Raw genomic sequence first — 20241 nt, 5'->3', positions numbered from 1 at the left:
TGGCAGTGCCCTGCATGAGGAAGCTCTGTGCAACAGTCCTATCAGCTCTGGCCTTGATCCCGGGCACACAGCTCCTGGGAATAGAGGAATTCTTATGCTAGACAACCACAGTGTTTCACCAGCTTTGCTTCTTCTGAGCTTGCAGGTTTCACAGTAACTTTTAACAATAGCCTTTTTTGAAAGTTACACAAAGCTCCTAACATTGTACTTTGCAACTGTGGAAAAGCTACAGAGATGCCATAGTTACTGTAACTTTCCTGAATAAAAAGAATAATGCATGCATATCTTTAACCTGATAATGAGATACATATAAACAAAGATTGCAGGTGGGGGCTGGGGTCCTAGCTCAGTGTTAGAGTGCTTGCCTACCATGTGTGAGGCACTGGGTTTGGTTCTCAGCACCACACATAAAGGTCCATTGACAACTGAAAAAATATTTTTAAAAAAAGATTGCTGGCTTAACTCTTTAGCTCTGCATATCCATCAGAAAGCAGCATTCCACCTGACCCCAACTTAATATGTTTGCGAGTCTTTATTTTTCTAATTCTCCATCACCCCTCACCAGAACCCACAAGCTGGTCGCTCTGGACATGGCAGTCATTTATGTGTCACATAAGATTTTATGATTTTCTGGCCCTAGTGGTACATGCCTGTAATCCCAGCACTGGGGAAGCTAAGCCAGGAGGATCGCAAAGTTTGAAGTCAGCCTCAGCAATTTAGAGGCCCTAAGCAACTTAGTGAGATGCTGTCTCAAAAATAAAAAGAACTCAGTGGTAGAGAATCTCTGGGTCCAATCCCTGATACAAAATGACTAAGATATTATGATAAACTTGCAGACATTATTACAAAAATCACAAACTTTTTGTAATACTTTAACAACAGATTGTGCAAGGAAGGAAAGTGTCTTTCCCCTAGTCCCACACGCCTAGGTAATTTTAGTGAGGTTTTTAAACTGCTTTGGGACTCTGCCCTGTCCCGCGTGCGCTCAGCTTTCTGAACTTCTCTCCCAGAGCTGGTTCCTAAAATAGCACATCTGCTCTCTGCTGCAGCTTAAAGTCTTTCAGGACTTGCTCCTTGTGATTAGGGTGAAGTCAACACCTTCAGGCTTAGCAAGGGTTCTCCATCTGGCTGCACGCGGTAATCCCCTGCGCACATTACAAACGTCGTGATGCCCTAGTCCGACCCCAAGAAGATGCATTTAGGCGTACTGGACTGAGGGTTCGCACTCAGCACTTGATTTTAAAGCTCTCCAGAGGACGCCAGCTGGAAGCCTGAGGCTTGTCCCGCTAAGCAGCACGACAGCGTCCTCGGCCGCTTGGGCACAAGGTAGGCGAGCTGTCGGCTGCTGCGCTCCGCCCCGCCCTGGGCACCTGCAGCTCGGTGGCAGGACGCCCTCCCCCGTTCCCACCTCGGCCGGGCGGAACGCTCCACGCGCGACCCAGCTGTCCTTAACGGTGGCTGTGCGAGGGGCCCCGTTTCGTTATTGCGCACGGCTGCCCTGTGCTGCCTCGCGTCGGAGCGCGGCGCTGGCTCTGCGGGCAGCGCCAAACTGCTGTCCTTCGGGGTTTGTGTGGGGGAACTGCCAAGGGCGCCGGGGAAAGGCCTGTTCCCATCCCATCGGGACCTGCGGGATACATGAGGCCCAACTTTTCGTAAAAGCACATAACCAGATATCCCCGTGCCCGCTGCCGCCAGTGCTCTGCCGGGAAACCCGAGCGCCCGCCCCCCAGCGCCCCGGCCCCAGCCCGCCCCGGAGCGCCCGCCCCCAGCGCCGCACCTCCACGAGCGTCCGGGCCCCGAGTGCCCGCCTCCCTACCACCAGTCCCCGGAGCGGCCCGGCCCCGAGCGCCCGCCTACAGAGCACCCCACCCCTGAGCGCCGCGGCCCCACGAATGCCAGTCCCTACGAGTGCCACGCTCCCGAGCGCCCGCCGCCCGAGGGCCACGCCCCCGAGGGCCTGCCCCCGAGGGCCACGCCCCCAAGCGCCCGCCTTCGAGGGCCCGCCCCCGAGGGCCATGCCCCCAAGGGCCACGCCCCCAAGCGCCCGCCTTCGAGGGCCCGCCCCCGAGCGCCCGCCTTCGAGCGCCCGCCCCCGAGGGCCCGCCCCCAAGAGTCCCTCCGGATATCCGGCCCGGACTCGGCGTGCGGCCAGCGGTACCATGGCGGTGTGTGCGGGCGTGTCTGGCGGGAGCTCTCTGCTCTGGCCTCGAGTGTTGCTTTTCGGGGACTCCATCACCCAGGTACCGCGGCCCCGCACGCCGCGGACGCTCGGCCGCCGCGCCCTGGCGCGGGTCTCTTGAGCGGCGGGTCCTGGGGCCCTGCCTCGGCGCGGGAGGGTCCAGGCCAAGCCGGCGCCGCGTCCCGCCGCTTCTCGGAAGGACCTGGGTCCGGGCGCGGCGCCCTGGCCCTGGCGTCTTGTGGGGGCCTGCGGGGAACAGGCGCGCGGTAGTTGGTGGGTTGATCTTGAAAATAAGACGCCCTCCAGAGTAAAGCAGGAAAAGATAATGTTTTCATCCGATGTCGTTTCAGCGCCCACCAAGCAGGTTTTTTTTTTATAACTGGGGTTTGATTTTTTAGACAGGGTCTTGCTTAGTTGCCGAGGCTGGCTTTATTTATGTGTGTGTGTATGTATATATATATAAATTTTTTTTTTTTTTTTTTTTTTTTGCGGTGCTGGGGATTGAACCCAGGGCCTGTGTTTACGAGGCAAGCGCTCTACCCACTGAGCTCTCTCCCCAGCCCCCGAGGCTGGCTTTAAAGTTGCGATCCTCCTGCCCCAGCTTCCGGAGTCGCTGGGATTGCGGTTGCGACACCGCGCCCGGCAAAGGGAAGTTATTCTAGATAGGTTATTTCAGAAAGAAAGCTACTTTCCTGTAGCTTCCCCCCATGCCAACGCGCAGGCTAAATCAGATTTTTGTGTATAAACACCAGTAATCGAGAACATCAATTTTAGGCATCAGGGCAGTAAGAACTTTTCAAGTACCATGTGAATGTATATCATAAACGTGTTCATCTTGAGTTATAGCATTAAAGAAGCAGTGGCTTTCCCAATTTTGTATGGTATAGCGTGAACCCCATTCTTAGCTACACACAGTTGATTTTACCTCCTAGTACCCTCACTCCATGCACCTATGGCCGTTTTTATTTTGAGACAGGGTTGCATTAAACTGCTGAGGCTGACTTTGAACAACTCAACTTCCTGCCTTAGCTTCCGGAGTCTCTGAGATTAGAGGCATGGGTCACAACCCCGTGGCTAGATTTTTTTTCTTTAAGTGCCTTTTTTAGGTAACAGATTTCTCCAGTATTAGGTCAGTAAAATGTAGATGACTGGCTCAAATCCAACTGATGAAGAAAAATACACTCTCCTGGAGTACTGCCCGGTGAAGCTACAGTAAGCCCCAAGATGTCCTCCCCAAGTGAGAAGGGCAAGAATTTAGGGAGTACAGAGAAAACTAGAGGAGCTGCTGACCCAATTTCCCATGCTTAATGTTCTGTCTATAGTAATGGGCTTTTCTTTCTTCAGTTTTCTTTTCAGCAGGGTGGATGGGGAGCATCATTGGCTGACAAACTGGTCAGGTGAGAATAGTTTCTAGATTAATGCTCGTATTTACTGATGGTAAGTGTCATCTCAGTAAGAGTGATACTGTGAATTCTTTGCTCATCTCTGCTTCCTTTTCTTGGTCAGTGTATACTTAGGGAGAGGAACAGAGAAAAGGCAGGCACCCAGGGTTCAGCAAAAAAATTTGGCACCATGTGAAATCAAACACAAAAATTACGGAAACAAATTTTGGCTGTTTGCCATCTAAAGAAAACCAGTCATTTTTTTCAGTTATGATGGGTATGATAATTAGTGAAGTTCAATAGAAAAAAAATTATTTTCTTAACTCAAAGTTGGATTCCCTTTGAATGGAATGGTGTACCGAACCCATGTTCTAGTTCCTAGTTTTCAGAAACTAGAAAGCTCTGTGATGAGCAAGTGTTGGCATGGGAGTCATCTCCATTCACTGCCATGGGACCAGCAAAAATTCAAGTCCTCTGTCCTTTTTCAGCACCAGAACAGATCCTGAGTAAGGTAGAATAGATAGTAAAATGGTCAGGCAGGCAAGGTAATGGACCCCCAATTAAGACTTTTCAAATGTAAAGGCAACTCCATGAAAATAATCAGAAACATTCTGGCCAAACCCAGTCCCAAAGACGTTGGAAAATGGAAGTAGAGGGCGGGCCCTAATGGAGATTACAAGAAAGTTCAAACTCAAGGGCTGAACTGGCACAGCCAATTAGGGAGTCACCAGCCAAACCAAGAGCCTTGACGTTTTTCCAGTATGAGTTTAGCATATTTTGACCAGTAGCAACGGTACTTTTCTAGTAACTGATTTGCATGAGTTTTGACCAGTAGGTTAGTACTTTTATAAGATTTGAAGAATATAGCTAGAGTGTCCCCCCCAGTAACTGTATAAGCCCCTAGGCTAGTACATTTAAGTGGCAAACCCTGTTGGTCCCCTCTTGCCCTGCAGAGCTCTGACTCTTCTCTCTTGAATAAATCCCACTCTTCCTCTTTCTTGTTAGAATTTCATTCTTCAAATTCATAAGACAAGAACCTGGAAAGGAGGTACTGGCAGGTGGCCGGGGTCTGCTGTGACACTGCAGCGGCAGAGGCTTCTGTTTCATACCAGACGAGCGCTCCTGCGTCTGCTTCGGCCCTCTGCACAGCCCTGAACTGTCCCTGGTGCTTTAACCTAGTTTTATTAGGAGGTGCCTTATTCTGACTTTCCACCTATATTGCCTCCATGGACATTAATGAATTTTAAAACACAGAATTAAGTGTACAGTCTTCAGCCCATAGTGACATCCATAAATTATTAAACAAGCTCTTTGTAAACCCATTACAAAAAGCATTTTAACAGGAGCTGTGGTTGTGGCTTGGTAGCGCACTCACTTAGCATGTGTGAGGCACTGATCCTCAGCACCACATAAAAATAAAGATATTGTGTCCACCTACAACTAAAACAAAAATATTTTTAAAAGCATTTTAACCAATTTTAAATCCACCTAAATCCTTTTTAAATTTATTGCTAGATTTTCATTGATTTTTTTTTAAGCCATATCCATTTTCTGAAACCCAAAGTACTAAACTTGAAAGAGTTAAACTCACCCAAAAGTTTTTAAAAGCTGCCAATTCTTTTCAAGATGTGTGGTTGTCTACTGTCATTCATAAAGCACCTAATTTCTTTCCCCTGCCCCTGAAAAGCAGGATTTTTTTTTTTTTTTTTTTTTCTTTTTCTTTCATAGCAGTGGGAATTGAACCCAGGGCATTTTCACACCCTGAGCCCTTTTAATTTTGAACCGGTCCTGCCGAAGTTGTCCAGGCTGGCTCTACCTTGTGATCCTCCTGCTTCAGCAGATGTGCACTCAGTGTGGAAAGCAATTTATAGGACTTGGATGTTTTAGAAGGAATCTAGTTAATTCACACCCTTTTTTCATCTTCATCTAGATTTAAGTTTGTTATTATCCATGACTTTATGAGCAAGTTTTTAATTTTCTTGTTTCTTTAGCCTTTTGGATAACTTAGGCACTACTGAGTTTTTATTCAACGCAGAGAAATTCAGATACGCTTCTCTTTCAAAGGGGAATGTTTAGCACTTTCGACCCTGGGCCTCTGGCACTTCTGTCCTGGCCTTGATTCCCAGATGACCATATAATAATGATCTTTTAAAAGTCTATTCTGGTTGCCATTTTTTGAGCTCCTTATGTGTGTATGGCCTTTACATATTATCTTCACTCAGCCTAGCAGATGAGAATTGGTGTTTATCTCTGTGTCTGGGTAGACTCAGAGCAGTTAAGTCCATGGCCAATGCCTCCTTGTTAGTCAAGGATGGGAAAATCCAGGCATAGCTGCCAAGATCCCAGACTTTGTGGTTGTCCTCCTATGCCCCTGTCCTAGGAAACTTTGGCCCTTAAAAGGAATGTGTCCAGGGAGAGGCTGCTGGGAATTGAACCCAAGGCTCCTACACGCTAAGCATACACGCTACCACTGAGCTGTACATTCTGAGCTCTACCCTTTGTTTCTGAAGTGCTGCAGTGACCATGTCATTGCTAAGACAGACCCGCTTTCTCAAAATTCTAGAGAATTCCATTTTAAAGTGTTGTGACTGGAGTCTAAAATGGCTTGTTACCAAATAAAAACATTCAGGTTCACTTACAAATGTGGCTGTTTGTTGTTCCCAAGATATGAAAATGCTACTTGAGAGCTTTCAAAGTAGGACCATGAAAATGGGCCCCCTCCTGCCGCTTTCCTTGGAGTCTGCTGCCTGGCACTGTAGCCTTCACTTGTAGTTTTATGTCAGCGTTTGAACCATATACCAAAACGAACATCAGTTTGCTAATCATAAGTGGAACCTGCAGATTTGTTTTATTTTAAAATACCATTTTATTTTATTTATTTGGCACTGGAAATTGAACCCAGGGGGCACAATTCTCCTGCCTCAGCCTCCAGCATGCTGGAATTCCTGGTGTGCACCACCACCTCTGGCCTAAAGACAGCTTTTGTAGACAACTTTTAATCATCTACAGAAGCAAAGAATATAATGACCCCATTCATCCTCCCCCACCATGAATTATTCTGATATTATTTACCAAGATTACTTTAAGATAGAGATCCTGTCATGACTGTACCATCTAAGAAGTTGTACACTAGTGTGGTCCTGAACTGGGATTACCCTCGTTTCAGGGACACACTAGCCAGGGATGGATCTGGCATGTAAACCCAGGCAACCTAGCTCAAGAGCCATGGGTGTATTTTTGTGTATTTTTTTTCCTTCATTGTATCGCGTAGAACTCAGCAAATTATTTTCAACCCTTTTTATTTTTTTATTTTGAGACAGGGTCTTCCTAAGTTGCTGAGGCTGGCTTTGAACTTGCAGTCCTTCTACCTCAGATGCTCAAATTGCTGGGATCACAAGCATGTGCCACTGCCCCCAGCTTGAGTCAAACTTTTTAAGGGGTAGGGAAGAGATGCCTGATAGTGAACTATTTAAAACTAGTAATAAAATTAATGAAAACAAAGTCTCAAAAATATTCTAAACACCTCAAACACCTTATTAGGGATTTTCTAAGGTACTATACTTGGTCACATTAATATCCATACATTGTAAACAGTTTTAAAATTGTCCCCTGTACTACCATGGAAGTCTTCAGACTAAATCAGTCCCTTTGCATGTAATTTATAACCTCTCTCTTTGAGAAATATTGTGCATGCACCTATGTCCTAGAACTGACTTAAGAAAGATTAGCATGTTTCAGTCCTGTACTTGATTTTACTGAAGTGAAAGATGGACTGGGTCAAACCACATGCTAGAATTAGAAGCCCAGAGAGTACACCCTTGCTAAAGTTTGGCTGCCAAGACTAAGCAGTTCTTTGCTCACAATTACGTCTTTTAAAAATCTTTCATTTCAGAAAATGTGATGTTCTGAATCGTGGATTTTCAGGTTACAATACCAGATGGGCCAAAATTATTCTACCAAGATTAATCAGGAAAGGGAACAGTTTGGACAATCCAGTAGCAGTTACAATTTTCTTTGGTGCCAATGACAGTGCACTAAAAGGTAATGGCATTTTTGTTCTTCTAGCTGATTTTTAGTCATTTTATGTTAGAGCAAACTTGCATCTATATACTTCAACCGTTTACTTATGTTGTGATAGAACGTTCACCTTGAGTTGGTTTACAAGGGTTTCTCTGGCTCTGCTGTGGGTGGTTTTATTCCCATGCCTCCGTTGTTGGCAGGACCTGAAACTGCAGCACTTTTTCTGGAGTCCATTGGTGGTGTGCTCTATTTCTGGTGTTTTCCTCTTCAGTGGATGCAGTTGGCAATGGGACTCAAGATGCACCCTGCACTTTGCATTTCACGAGTGAGAAAGGATGTAAGCTAACTATTTGGGGAAAATAAATACTCCCTTTGCATTTTATAATAAGCCAAAATCTTAAAAGAAATTTTAATGGTGAATTTTAATCAAATGTAGAATAAGGATGAATACTTTCTAAGCATAAAAGCAATGGAGAAAGTTGCAAAGGAAAAACTCATTTACTAAGTTTTGACACAGCTTAGTAGGAGCTGGGGGAGAGTGCTTGCACAAGGCCCTGGGTTCCAGCCCCGAGCCACAAAAAATAAAAAGAAAGCTTGGTTTCGAAACTATGAAGAAGAAGAGGGCAGTGGCATATTGAGGAAAATACTGGAAAATTATGGCAGACAAAAAGGTAATGTCTTTAATGTAGACATCAAAAAGAAAATACTAACTCCAATAGAAAAATGGACAAAGCAGAAGCAGAGAATTCCCAAAAGAAACATTTACTAGCCTATACATGTTTGAAAATATGTGAAAACTTCAAATTATCAAAAAATGTAAACTAAAACAAGGAATTTTGATTTTTTAGACTCAAGAAAGCGGTTTTAAACAGCGATGTGTAGAGCTGACAAATGTGGAATAAGAGGGAACTTTTAGATTACTAAGGCAGGACAGCTTGTAATCCTGGAAAGCTAGCCTGCACTGGGGCTGGCCACATCTAGAATTTCTGCCTCAGGGAAAACACAATGTTGTAGCCAGAGATGTCGTAATTTCTATGCATTGTTGTAACAGACAATCAAAATGTCATAAAGTAAGGAAATCACAACATCAATCATAGTTGTCTACAACTAAGTACGTTTTTTGAGAACTATCATGGACAAAAATGCTTGATATGTGGAAAAGGCAGAATAAGAAGTTATGATGTGTCTTGAGTGTGATCTCGTTTTTTAGTACTTTTTAATTGTAGATGGACACATACCTTTATTTATTTATTTATATGTGGTGCTAAGGATTGAACCCAGGGCCTCACACTTGCAGGGCAAGCACTCTGCCACTGAGCCACAAGCCCAGCCCGTGATCTCATTTTTTAGTGTACATGTCTTAACAGAAAAGACTGGACAGGAGAACATCCAAATGCCAGCAGTTGTTTTCTAGATGGTAGGTTTGCAAGGGGCCTGCAGAGCGCCTTGTCACACTGTGTGACAGCCTCCCTGAAAGTAAGCCTGTGTAGTGGCAATGGCAGTCACTGGCGTTGGCTGAGTGCTTGCTTCGTGAAGGCACCGGCTCTGCGTGCCCTTACACGCTTAGCTACTTTAATTTTCACAGCTACCTGAAGGTGGACCCTGTCATTATCCTCATTTTACCAGTGAGGAGACAGATACAGAAAGGTTAACTATTTATCCAGGTTATGTGGCTACTCAGTGACAAAGCCAGGATTAGAACTGGGGCCATCTCACTCCATCACCTACCAACTCATCCTGTTACTAGGAGCACTAGAAGAGACGAGTACTCCGAGTATTAGCCAGAGCCTTTGATGTCTGTTTTATGAAGAACTCTGTGTGTGTGTGTGGTTTTTTTTTTTTTTTTGGGGGGGGGGGGCTGGGGATTGAACTCAGGAGCACTCAACCACTGAGCTACATCCCCAGCCCTTTTTTTTTTTTTTCCATTTTATTTAGAGACAGTCTTGTTGCTGAGGGGCTTACTAAGTTACTGAGGCTGGTTTTGAACTCACGATCCTCCTGCCTCAGCCTCGTGAGCCACTGGGATTACAGGTGTGCGCCACTGTGCCCAGCAAGAACTGTGTATTTTAATTCTTAAGAGAGAAACCTTAACAGTTCCCCAGTGACTTCATGAATTGTGTGCATGCATGGAAGTGGTTTCATTTTAATCATTGCCACTTACATTTAAGATGCATTTGAACCAAAGAATTTGTCCTTCATGAACAGATGAGAATCCCAAGCAGCACATTCCCCTGGAAGAGTATGTTGCTAACTTAAAAAGCATGGTGCAGTACCTAAAGTCAGTGGATGTCCCTGAAAACCGCGTCATTCTCATCACGCCACCCCCACTTTGTGAAACAGCCTGGGAAAAGGAGTGCATCATGCAAGGTAAGCCAGCCATGCACAGTGGCATCAAACCTGGATGTGAACACTGGAAGAACTTTGGGAGGACAGATTTTCCTGCTTGTGGGCCCTCTATCAGTCTGTTTTCAGTCAACTTCCAGCATGTCTTACCAAGAACTTTGAGGGAAAAGGGATTCTGGCTTTGGGTAAGTCAGGAGGGAACCACTGGCCTGGCCTTTGTAGTTGCCAAGCTCCATTGTACATGAAGCCCATTGAGAACTGTGCGGAAGCTCAGGGCAGTGATGCATGCCTGTAATTCCAATGGCTCAGGAGGCTGAGGCAGGAGGATCACTAGTTCGAAGCCAGCCTCAGCAAAAGTGAGGTGCTGAGTAACTCAGTGAGACCGCCTCTAAATAAAATACAAAATAGGGCTGGGATGTGGCTCAGTGGTCGAGTGCCTGAGGTCAGTCCCCAGTACCAAAAAAAACCAGAACTGTGCAGAGCGCCTGGGTGCATGTCATACAACCGGCAGGCGAGCTACAGTGCTTTGAGATGCTGGGACCAACGGCTGGATGTATCCTGGGCACCTAGTTGATATTTGGGGTGTTTTTCATGACTTCTTGGCATCAAGAGGTTCTTGCAGCTTCTGGCTTTGCTACCTCCATCATTAGGGGCCAGGAGAGATGGCCTTCCTCTACAGTGCCTGTATGCAGACTCTTGCTTTTTTTTTTTTTCTTCCTCCTATTCTTCATCACTTGAAAGAGAAAGTGTAATAGTGTAAAATCTCTTCACTGTTTGTTCTATGTAAAGATGCTGTTGCTTCATGTTTACACATACTTTATTGGCTGAAAAGGTGCATTATGAAATTTTTCTAAGCTGCCTGAAACTCAGAACTGGTTATCCTAGAACAAGTCAGAAGATTTGCAACACAGGTGATTTGTCAAAACCTAGGAAGAGTTTATATTCCCTTCTCTCAGACAGGAACCCAGGCCAGCACAGGGACTCCTTTATCTCCAGCCCCATTTGCCCATTTGCTCCACCAGCTCTGGCTGCCCTGCCTGCCCCCTAGTTCTGCTGTGGCAGCCTCCCGAGCTCCTCCTGGGCTTCAGCTCTAGCTCCACCCTCTTCTGAATCAGCCGATTGGGAAAGGATGAAGCAGCATGTTGTGCTTAAATATGCACAGGCAGAGCTGGGTGCCACGGCGCACACCTGTAACCCAGCCGCTCAGGAGGATTGCAGGTTCAAGGCCAGCCTCAGCAAAAGTGAGGCGCTAGGCAACTCAGTGCAACCATCTCTAAATGAAATACAAAATAGGGCCGGGGATGTGGCTCAGTGGTCATGAGCCCCTGAGTTCAATCCCCAATACCCACTCCCAAATTATTTAATATGCACAGGCAGCTATGTGCAGCCTATGCCGGAGGCTGAGGTCAGCCTAGTCAACTTGGTGAGATCCTGTCTCAAAAAAAAAGTAAAAAGGAACATGATGGGGCTGGGGAGTAACTCCGTGGTAGGGTTTGAGCCCAGGGGTACTCTATCACTGAACTACATCACTAGCCTTTTTTATTTTGCTTTTTTGGGTGCTGGTGATCAAACCCAGGGCCTTGTGAATGCTAGACAATCTCTAGTATCAAGAAAGGCATGGGGGAGGCGGTGGGGAGAGCAGATACTCTGCATTAGCTGCTTTGCAAGAGTCTAGTCTCCAGTGGTCTTGCTGCTCCTGTGATCAGGCAGGCATTGTCATCAGGGGGAAAACTTCAGCATGGCTGAGAAGCCGGTCAGTCACACAGCTCTGTGTAGGGCAGTTCACAGGCAATTGTAAGCACTCTGTCCAGCCTCAGAGGATGACTTTTTCCACTGTATTGCAGTGGCTTTGTATTACATGGTCTCATTGCTGCATCTTCCATGGTCTGGCATTTTTTTCTCATGTGGCCTTTCTAGCCCCCAGCCCAGCTCAACTCTGGCTTCCTCTCTAGCCCAGCAGCCCCAGGTCCCTGGGCCTTTCCTTCCTTGCACCTCTGTTCAGTGTCCTTTAGAACACATCCTCCTGAGCTTCTCAGAAGGCTCAGGTTACCACTAATGGCTCCCTTTTTTCCCACTGAACTTCGTCCTCCTCTGTGTAGAGTAGTACACGAGAGTAGCGTGTGAGACAATCACTGTGGTAACCAGACCCAAGAAGGGCTATTATTAATGGAACTTAGGAACTACCTAGGTCATCACAACTTGCACAAGGACCAGCACTTGCATTCATTAGTCACCCCCTGGATTTCCTCTCTCCAATAGGTTGCAAATTAAATCGCCTGAACTCGGTCGTTGGTGAATATGCCAATGTGTGTTTACAAGTGGCCCAAGACTGTGGGACTGATGTCCTTGATCTGTGGACCCTGATGCAGAAAGACAATGAGGTATAGTGATTTTGCTCAGTTCTCCCAGGATGAGAGGGATCACACATAAGCCAGCCAGCCCTTTCAGCAAAAATGTTGGGACAGCTGGGAAAAATGAAGGGGTTCCATGAATTGTCTGGCCTGGTTCCTCAGCTAGGATCTAGTGTTTAGGGACATTTAGGGTCTTACACGGAGTGGGTGGGAGAAAATTAAAGCTCATTAACAAGTAAAACAGCTTAAGGTTACTCACTAGTAAGACATGTAGTTCTAATTAAATCATTTTGTCTTAAAGTCTGAAACCCCATTTATAAGTATAAAAGATACAAAGTTAGTCCCCACACAGAATGGTCCAGAACAGCTGGACAGTTCCTTAGTTGCATACACATTAATAGAGGACCCAGCCATCGCATCCTGTATGTACCCCAGATAAATGAAAACTGCACCCCATAAACCTAGCAGATAGCTGTCTATAGCAGCAACAGGCTTAATGGCCCAAAGCTGACATCCACCTGTGTGTCCTTCCAAGGGCGAGGTGGTAAACTGAGTCAGACAGAGGCAGAAGGCGCTGTCAGGTGCAGCAGAGGCGTGATCTTAGTCTGCGAAGGCCACAGAGCTCATCTGCCACCCCACTCTAATGTGGGTTGGGCAAGAGCCCCTACCTGGTAGAGTTTTCTGCAAGGGAGAAATGGCTCTGCGGGTGGCTCTTAAGGGGCGTGGCAGTGAGACAGGACGCAGCCTGTTCTTATTCTAAGGCTGGATAGTAGAGTCATTCCCCCTAAAACCTCGCCTGGGTCACAGGATGTTGACTTGCTAGGACCCCAAGGTATTTTGTTCTTTCCTGGCACTGGGGATTGAACTCAAGGCCTTGAGTGTGCTACACCTGCTGCTAAACTACATCCCCAACCAGACCCCGAGCTTTAAACGATAAATTTTTCATGTTTGTTTAAAGATTCATTCAGTCCTTAAGCCTCTTTCAGCTGGTAACATTAGAGCAAAGGCCTGCCTATTATAGTGCTGTCCCAGCTCAGGCACATAATAGTAATGATTTTATGAAGCTCAGGTCTGATGCAGAGAGCACAGGGCATATATCACATTTGTGCTGCTGCTGTGGTCTGAGACAGTTCAGGTCAAATGCCTGAAACACAAAGGGCTGGTGAGCTTTCTGTCACAGGGCCATACTAGAAGGAAAGCATACACTGGCACTTAGAAAAATAATACAAATTGACTGTGACTTCTCTCTCTATAGGACTTCTCATCCTACTTATCTGATGGACTCCATCTATCACCAAAGGGAAATGAATTTTTATTTTCACACCTCTGGCCTCTGATAGAGAAGAAGGTCTCTTCTCTGCCGTTGCTGCTTCCTTACTGGAAGGATGTAGCAGAAGCACAACCTGAACTAAGTCTGCTAGGAGATGGAGACCATTAATCAACCCTAGGAAATGCGAGTCTGGTTGTTAATTTATAGATTGAAGTTGGTAATAACACAGATTCCAAAGTGACTGAGTGCAGAATATTTTTTTCTCAAGCTTAAAATTTTTACTCACTAGGCTGGATCAAGAACCCCAACATTTGCCACAAATGTTATAATAAAAGTTCTGAAATTCTTCAGGGAAGCTCTGTAGTTGAGCACATTATGTTCTGATATTCAATGTTTGTTGACTGGTGCAGGTGGCATGTCTGCAGTGCCATCCTGAGCAGCTGGTGTTAATCCTATAGATGGCAAAAAAGGAAACAAACGCGATTGTTGTTTTTTTTTTTAAAAAGTCACAATTTTATAAAAAAGGTTTCTTACATTCTGCTGAGAACCGTTTCACTCATACATACACCCACTCACCTTGTATCAAATTCTGAAAGTGGAACTAAAATATAAGAATATTGTGACGAGTTAAAAGATAGCAAATACCATAAGGTACAAATTCAAGTATTAGTGTAACAAATATGTGAGTAACAAAATGTCCTTACAGGAGAAGGAGGCATGATTTGTCACAAGTTTGGTTAACTGCCCTCAAAGTTTACAAGGCATCTTGGTTAAAATGTGTTGGCTGGTAAGTACACTTTAATTCATTGGCGAAAATAAGCTCTTAATTATAATTTTATGGAGACCAGAATTCAGGCTGTGATTTTTTTATCCTTCACACGTTAACAACAGACCATACAGAATCCTGAAGCACTTGGCAAGAAGTCATGTGACTATCTACTTGTGGGTAATTAAAACGGGGTTCTGAAGTACCAGCTCTATAGGGCTAACCCTCTACCCCAGGACAGGCAGCGTTCCCTGTCCCGGCTCATCACATCTTGGCCTCTTCAAAACAAACCTGTTCTTTGGTTAAAAGTATTTCATTTACCCTCTTATCTGCTAACTTAGAAATAGGCAACTGTGTTTTTTTGGATCATATTTTGTAGTACTGTGGATAATGGAGCACGGTAAATAATATGAGGGCTGTATGAAGATACTTACAAAACACAGAAAAGCTACCCAGCAAATTGGGGACCTGAGAAACTGACAGGATATCTATAAATTTAACTATTGTAAACTTCACTATAAACTAGATTGTTTTAATTCCAGAAGTACTTAGCCTTAGGAAAGGCCCTATTAACCCAAATTATTTGTAAGTTTAGATAAAGATTTCTCCCTGCTGTGAAAAACTCTGGGTAGTGCCTAGAAATACCCACATTTTGGTGATAATAACTAGATTTATCTCATTCCTTTTCCTTTACTTGAAAGAAAAAAAAGTTGTTCCAGTTGTCCTCAAAAATAACTGCTAAATGCCTCACAGGATCATTACAGTGTATAAAAAAGAAAAACTGATCACCTCCCTAATCAGTGCTGTTATCAATATAAAGGTTAATTTACAATAACCTAATCCAGCTGTATTTTCTGCTTTTGCACCACAGGTCAAAAGCTATTCTGAAACTCAAAAACACTAAAACCTGAAGCCTGAAAATAAGCCAGATTCACCTGACCTCTTCAAAGGAAGAGGGCCTAACTATACAGCATTGCTTATGAGAAGGAAGCTCAAACACGTGGCCAGCACCTGCCATTAAGTCATTTCCTTGTTCCTCCCAGATCTTCATAAAATATATGCCATGATTTTAGGTCAAATTCATAAAAATATTTTGCACACACAAGTCAAAAGCACTTAGGGCATGCTCCTCACTAGCACTCTGTTTCTTTGCTGTCCACACGATTCTGACGCTGCAGTTTAAAGGAAGCAGCCTTTTCACTTCGGGTGACCGGATGGTCCGTGAGATCCTCAAAGGATTTGGCAGCTGTGCCACTGTTAGGGAAGGGGTCCTTTTCAAAGCCATCCTCATCCATGTGTGAGTCTGTGCTGGGGTCTTCTTGGATGGTGTCCATTCTCTGGTGGTCCAACTTTGGAGCAGCAGACACTGGTGGCATCACAGGGGTAGGCTGCAGGGGCTGCAGGCGGCCTGGAGTCTGGGGTGCAGGAAAGGGCTTGATAATTCGAACTGAGGCTGAATCCATGCTGCTTAGCATCTCAACATTCTGGAAAGATGCGGGTTTCAATTTGACAGGAATAAAAGATGAATCAAAGGTTCTCAGCCTCCAACCTCACCCACCAAGTACTGTGAACACTATGGTCATTGGTGGCAAATCAGGCACACTAGACACACTGTGCTATATCAGGCTCACTCAACCCAAGAAAGAGTTCAAAACACCTTTCAAATGTCCTGACAATTGCCACTTAGGGATCCGAAAGAGAACTCAACTATGAAGATCTATGGCAGGAAAAGACCTCAAAACATCTCAGTGCTGGACAGCTGAAGCACTCCACACAGCTGTGGGGAAGGGGAGCAGAGAGCTCTCCTCTAAATCTCCATCTACCCAACTTATGGGTATGTCACTGCTAACAGGAGAGTTCACATGCAACTTAAGATCCTGCTCCTAGCCCAAGGGGCTGAGAAATAAAGACAGGGGCTCTTGCTGGATATCAACTGAAGATCTTTGCTTAATAGGATCTCAAAATGCAACTGAAAATTGTTCTTTCTTTTTATTTGGTATACTTACACTGGGGTGAAACAGAGACAGGGATTCATATTGCTTATCCAGTTTCTTATCCTAGAAGAAAAGGAATAGTAAGAAAAACCAATTCCTATACACACACACCCCTCAGGGAATACATGTTCTTTCCTCCTAAGATTAAATGAAGAACTCAGAAACTGAACTGTAATATGACAGCATGGGAATGGAACATGGCTCCAAGGCGGGTGACTTGCCTAACACACATGCAGCCCTGGGCTCCATCCTCGGCCTGGCAAAAAAGCATAGCAGGGTGCACTGAATGAAAACATGTTTCTTACCAGCAGACTGGAAATGTTTACTCAGCACGAATATTGGTATTAACATGAAAAGGCAGGGTTAGAACTCTCACCCTGTGAGCACAATACCACGGGCATTTTGAGGACAAAGTCATCAGGCCAATGCACCAGTATGGCTGCAAGGGCAGCTGGCAGGAGAGCAAGATGGCTATGCTGGTCCCCCCCCCCCCCCCCAGCACTGGCCCCCACACTGCCCCACCCACAGCTTCACACTCTTCTCAGCTGTATTCACAGAAACCAAACTTGGAGGAACTGGGCCTCAATCCTTATATTTCTGCAGAAGAGTAAACACAAAGCTATCTGCTCTCTTCTGGTTCCTGTGTGTGGCCGAAGCATAAACAAGTGGCAAAGGCAAGGCAGCACCATAAATCAGATCTGCTGCCATGATGGTTTTCTGTGGCTAAAAACGAGCCATGACCTAACAGCCCTCAAGTCACTTCTGAAATCAAGAGTTGCTGTGTGGTCCTCAGTACAGTTTCCACTGTAAACAAAACAGGTTCAGCACTCGAGTGAAAGCAACTGTGAAGGACATAACTCAAGAAAGCCCTGCTTTAGCAGAAGTGCTCCCAGAGATTTTCTCCTGTACCACCCATTGTGCCTCCACCCTGATGGAGAGCTGTTCAGTGAGACGGTGGCCAGGGTCTGAGAACCCCGCAGTGAAAAGCAGAGGTAGGAAAATCTCCTTTGCTATGCCAGCTAGCTATGTGAGAACTGTTCAAGCTCCCAGGAGCACGTGAGGGTCAGAGAACAAGTCTGGAAGCCTGAGTCTGACTTCCTCATCTCTATGGCATGCAAACCCCTTTCCCCATAGATGTCAGGTGAACAGGTTTGTAAAGAAAATTTTGAAAAAAGGCTCAAATTCATCAAGTACCTGGAAATCCTTAAACAAAACCCAAATCTACGTGTAACTATTACTCATTTTGAGCAAGAGGAAAAAAATGTTCACCCTTAATTTAGTTCGAAAGATGTGTGAATGCCCTATACAATGCCAGGAATCTATATGGACACTATATGGGGAACATCTTTGAAATGCTAATGCTTGATTTTTTACTGTGCCAACCTAAAAATGCTCTTATTTAAAAGCTTTCCTTAAAGGTCCCAGGCAAATCCAATTAAATGAGCCCCTGCATGTAAAAGTGTAAAATTCCTAAGAAATCATGAATGTATAACACCCACACAAAATAAGTTTTTCTTAAAGACCAGCAAAGGTGTCTATACGACAGGCTCTCCTAGGAAAACACCAAAAAATGTCATTGGAAACATTAGGACTGACTTTGCCAAGAACAAGTTTTCTTTTCCAAAAGTTACATGTTACATGGAATTGCTCAAAATTTTAATAAAATGCTTGATTACTTAAAAATTGGTGACTTACCACACAATGGACAAGAATGCTGAAGGGAATCCAAAATATCAAGGAGAAAACCAGGACAGATCCTACGATGTTGTCTGCTAAAAACTTCCCTGTGAAAATTCCAAAGATGAATGTCTTGACCAAGAACTTTACGAGGGAATACTCTTAGACTATTATGCTGGATGCCACTGCCGACAGTGCTAAGAGGAACATCTCTGCCTCCTGCACTAGACCCAACCGTCTCCACTCCACACTGTTAGAGAAGCAGCCCTGGCACACCTGTGGATGAAGAGGCTGCAGTGGAGTGACTGACAGGATGCTAGGTACTGAGAGTGCCACTACTGGTAGCACCTTCTTAAGATGACCATGTTTTTGTCACCTGGCTTTTTTTTTTTTTTTTTTGAGAATGACTTCTAAATTAGAGACCCTTGAGAACATAATACATGCCATTGCTTTGCAAAATCTGATACCCACTTTTAAATAAATAAACCTTGTATCAAACAGGATACAGATTTACACTGTAAGTATGTCCCTCCTCTGAAAATTCATATATCCAAGCTACACAGAGACAGATCTATAACAAGTGAATTGTCCTGGTCAACAAGGTCATTTGATAACAAAAGTGATATTTGCATCTTCTGCAGGATGAAAGCATGAACTTTGAAACCACACTTTTCTAATGTTATAGAAATCAGCTGAGTTCAGCTGGGCATGGTGGCACATGCCTTTATGTCCAGCAACTTGGGAGGATGAGGAAGAAGGATTCCAACTTCAAGGCCAGCCTTAGCAACTTAAACTGTCTCAAAATAAAAAGTGAAAAGGGCTTGGAATGTAACTCAGTGTAAAGCACCCCTTGGTTCAATCCCAAGTGGGAGGGAGGGAGGGAGGGAGGGAGGGAGGGAGGGAGGGAAAAGAGAAATCTGGGAAAATGACCTACCAAAAGTATTGATGCTCAACTGGTCAATGAAATCCCAAAATCTCTCGATTACATCCTGTACTCGTTTCTCGCATTTGCCCTATGAAGGGAAAAACATAGCATTATTCCTAAAGCAATATATTTAGAAGCAATATGGCATTTTAAAAAATACTGGGCATGGTAAGGGCTTCATTAAAATCATTTAGTGGCCCATCTTTGGCCCAAAACAATAATTTCAGTGTAATGAATACCCGAGAAGGTAGGATGCTGCCGTCACGACATTCTCACAATCAGTCCAGTTTTATAAGTGAAACAGAATTACTGGAAGAGAAAACTCAAGAAAACCAATTTGATAAAGAGAGGAATTTTCTGGTAAGGATAATATGATCACGTATACAGTGGTCAGAGAGAAACACCAGGTACCCTGAGAAGCTTCTCTAAACCTTCCTTGAAACTCTTGCCTGCCATTCTTCACAAATAAAATGAAGCTTCTGACTGGCAAGTAAAGCAGCCTTGGTCTTTTCTACTCACTCAGTACCTACTTCAGAATCACACCTTGAACAATTTTGCAATCTTAGTCAATTCTGTAAGCAACCTAGGAAAACAGATGATTAGGACCCAGGGCCTGAAACCAATTTTACCATAAAGTCCCCACGGAGGGTTTTCCCTGAGTTCAGAGACTTGTCTACAGGGAGTCTGAGCTCCAGTGAACTGCGAGCACTTGGCTGTTTCTTCTTCAACAATCCCCATACAAAACTTTAAACCCCAATGAAAGCAAGCAGTGGGTTAGAAAGACGTAGCAACATTTGTGTTTGGATTCCCTGCCATTTGGAAAACTAAATACGATGTAAGAACTTCTAGTCTGACTGTTACAAAACAAGCTTCACATAAATACTCACGTTCATGTCACAAAACCCTACTGTACAGGGCTTCCCCTTCCTCAAAAATAGGTTCTTTTGTTCGGCGTCGACGTAGGGTGCACACCGGCCAGAACGGTCCCTACAGCACACCTTGCATGAGTTGTCCGTTTCTGAAACAGAGCACAACCCCTGACACTGAGTCCTCCCGCCCACTCCTCCCTCCTCTTCTCTTCCCTGACCCTACTCCCAAATACGTTTTTTTGGTTTGTTTGTTTGTTTGGTTGGTTGGTTGGTTGGTTGTTGTTCTTTTGGTGCTGGGGATCGAACCCAGGGCCTTGTGCTTACAAGGCAAGCACCCTACTGACTGAGCTATCTCCTAAGTCCCCAAACACGTTTTTTACTTCAAAAGCTAACACTACCTGGGGATGGAGACGTAACTCAGTGATAGAGCACTTGCCTCGCACGTACAAGGTTCTGGGTTCACCC

At 44.9% G+C, this 20241-nt stretch overlaps 2 protein-coding genes across 9 annotated transcripts in view; one reads left to right on the top strand and one right to left on the bottom strand.

Annotated features, from left to right (window-relative positions):
* The first annotated feature begins 1073 nt into the window (after nt 1-1073).
* On the top strand, nt 1074-13786 carry IAH1 (isoamyl acetate hydrolyzing esterase 1 (putative)). 6 transcript variants are annotated; one of them, XM_079111571.1, is made up of 6 exons: nt 1074-1326; nt 3524-3576; nt 7486-7602; nt 9787-9948; nt 12184-12305; nt 13531-13786. In XM_079111571.1, exons 4-6 carry the CDS (start codon nt 9843-9845, stop codon nt 13711-13713), a joined length of 411 nt encoding a protein of 136 aa, XP_078967697.1. In that variant the 5' UTR covers nt 1074-1326; nt 3524-3576; nt 7486-7602; nt 9787-9842; the 3' UTR covers nt 13714-13786. The 6 variants fall into 6 exon arrangements, with proteins under 6 accessions (XP_078967697.1, XP_078967695.1, XP_078967693.1 ...); XM_079111569.1 differs by having other exon boundaries at nt 3524-3616; nt 7454-7602; XM_079111567.1 differs by lacking the exon at nt 1074-1326 and adding an exon at nt 2124-2240 and having other exon boundaries at nt 7454-7602.
* Nucleotides 13787-14418: 632 nt separating this feature from the next.
* The window catches only part of ADAM17 (ADAM metallopeptidase domain 17), a 53180-nt gene continuing 47357 nt past the window's right edge, over nt 14419-20241 (bottom strand). For all 3 annotated transcript variants that reach the window (XM_079111549.1, XM_079111550.1, XM_079111551.1), the window contains 5 exons: nt 19795-19925; nt 18917-18995; nt 18001-18089; nt 16318-16368; nt 14419-15795 (listed from right to left, as the gene is read on the bottom strand). In XM_079111549.1, the coding sequence (XP_078967675.1) occupies nt 15445-15795; nt 16318-16368; nt 18001-18089; nt 18917-18995; nt 19795-19925 (701 nt within the window). In that variant the 3' untranslated portion in view covers nt 14419-15444. The remainder of the gene's footprint in view (nt 15796-16317; nt 16369-18000; nt 18090-18916; nt 18996-19794; nt 19926-20241) is intronic.

The sequence above is a fragment of the Sciurus vulgaris genome (genome assembly GCF_902686455.1).
Source record: "Sciurus vulgaris genome assembly, chromosome: 14".
In the NCBI taxonomy this organism is placed as follows: domain Eukaryota; kingdom Metazoa; phylum Chordata; class Mammalia; order Rodentia; family Sciuridae; genus Sciurus; species Sciurus vulgaris.
Note: the sequence above shows the minus strand (reverse complement) of the source record. Positions and strands in the feature narration are given on the sequence as shown.

Bases quoted from the DNA above. Each gene is read 5' to 3' on its own strand.
- IAH1 (XM_079111567.1), top strand. From the start codon at position 2,160: ATGGCGGTGTGTGCGGGCGTGTCTGGCGGGAGCTCTCTGCTCTGGCCT. The intron at 3,577-7,453 runs GTGAGAATAGTT...CTTTCATTTCAG, and splicing joins TTGGCTGACAAACTGGTCAG to AAAATGTGATGTTCTGAATC. The intron at 12,306-13,530 runs GTATAGTGATTT...CTCTCTCTATAG, and splicing joins TGATGCAGAAAGACAATGAG to GACTTCTCATCCTACTTATC.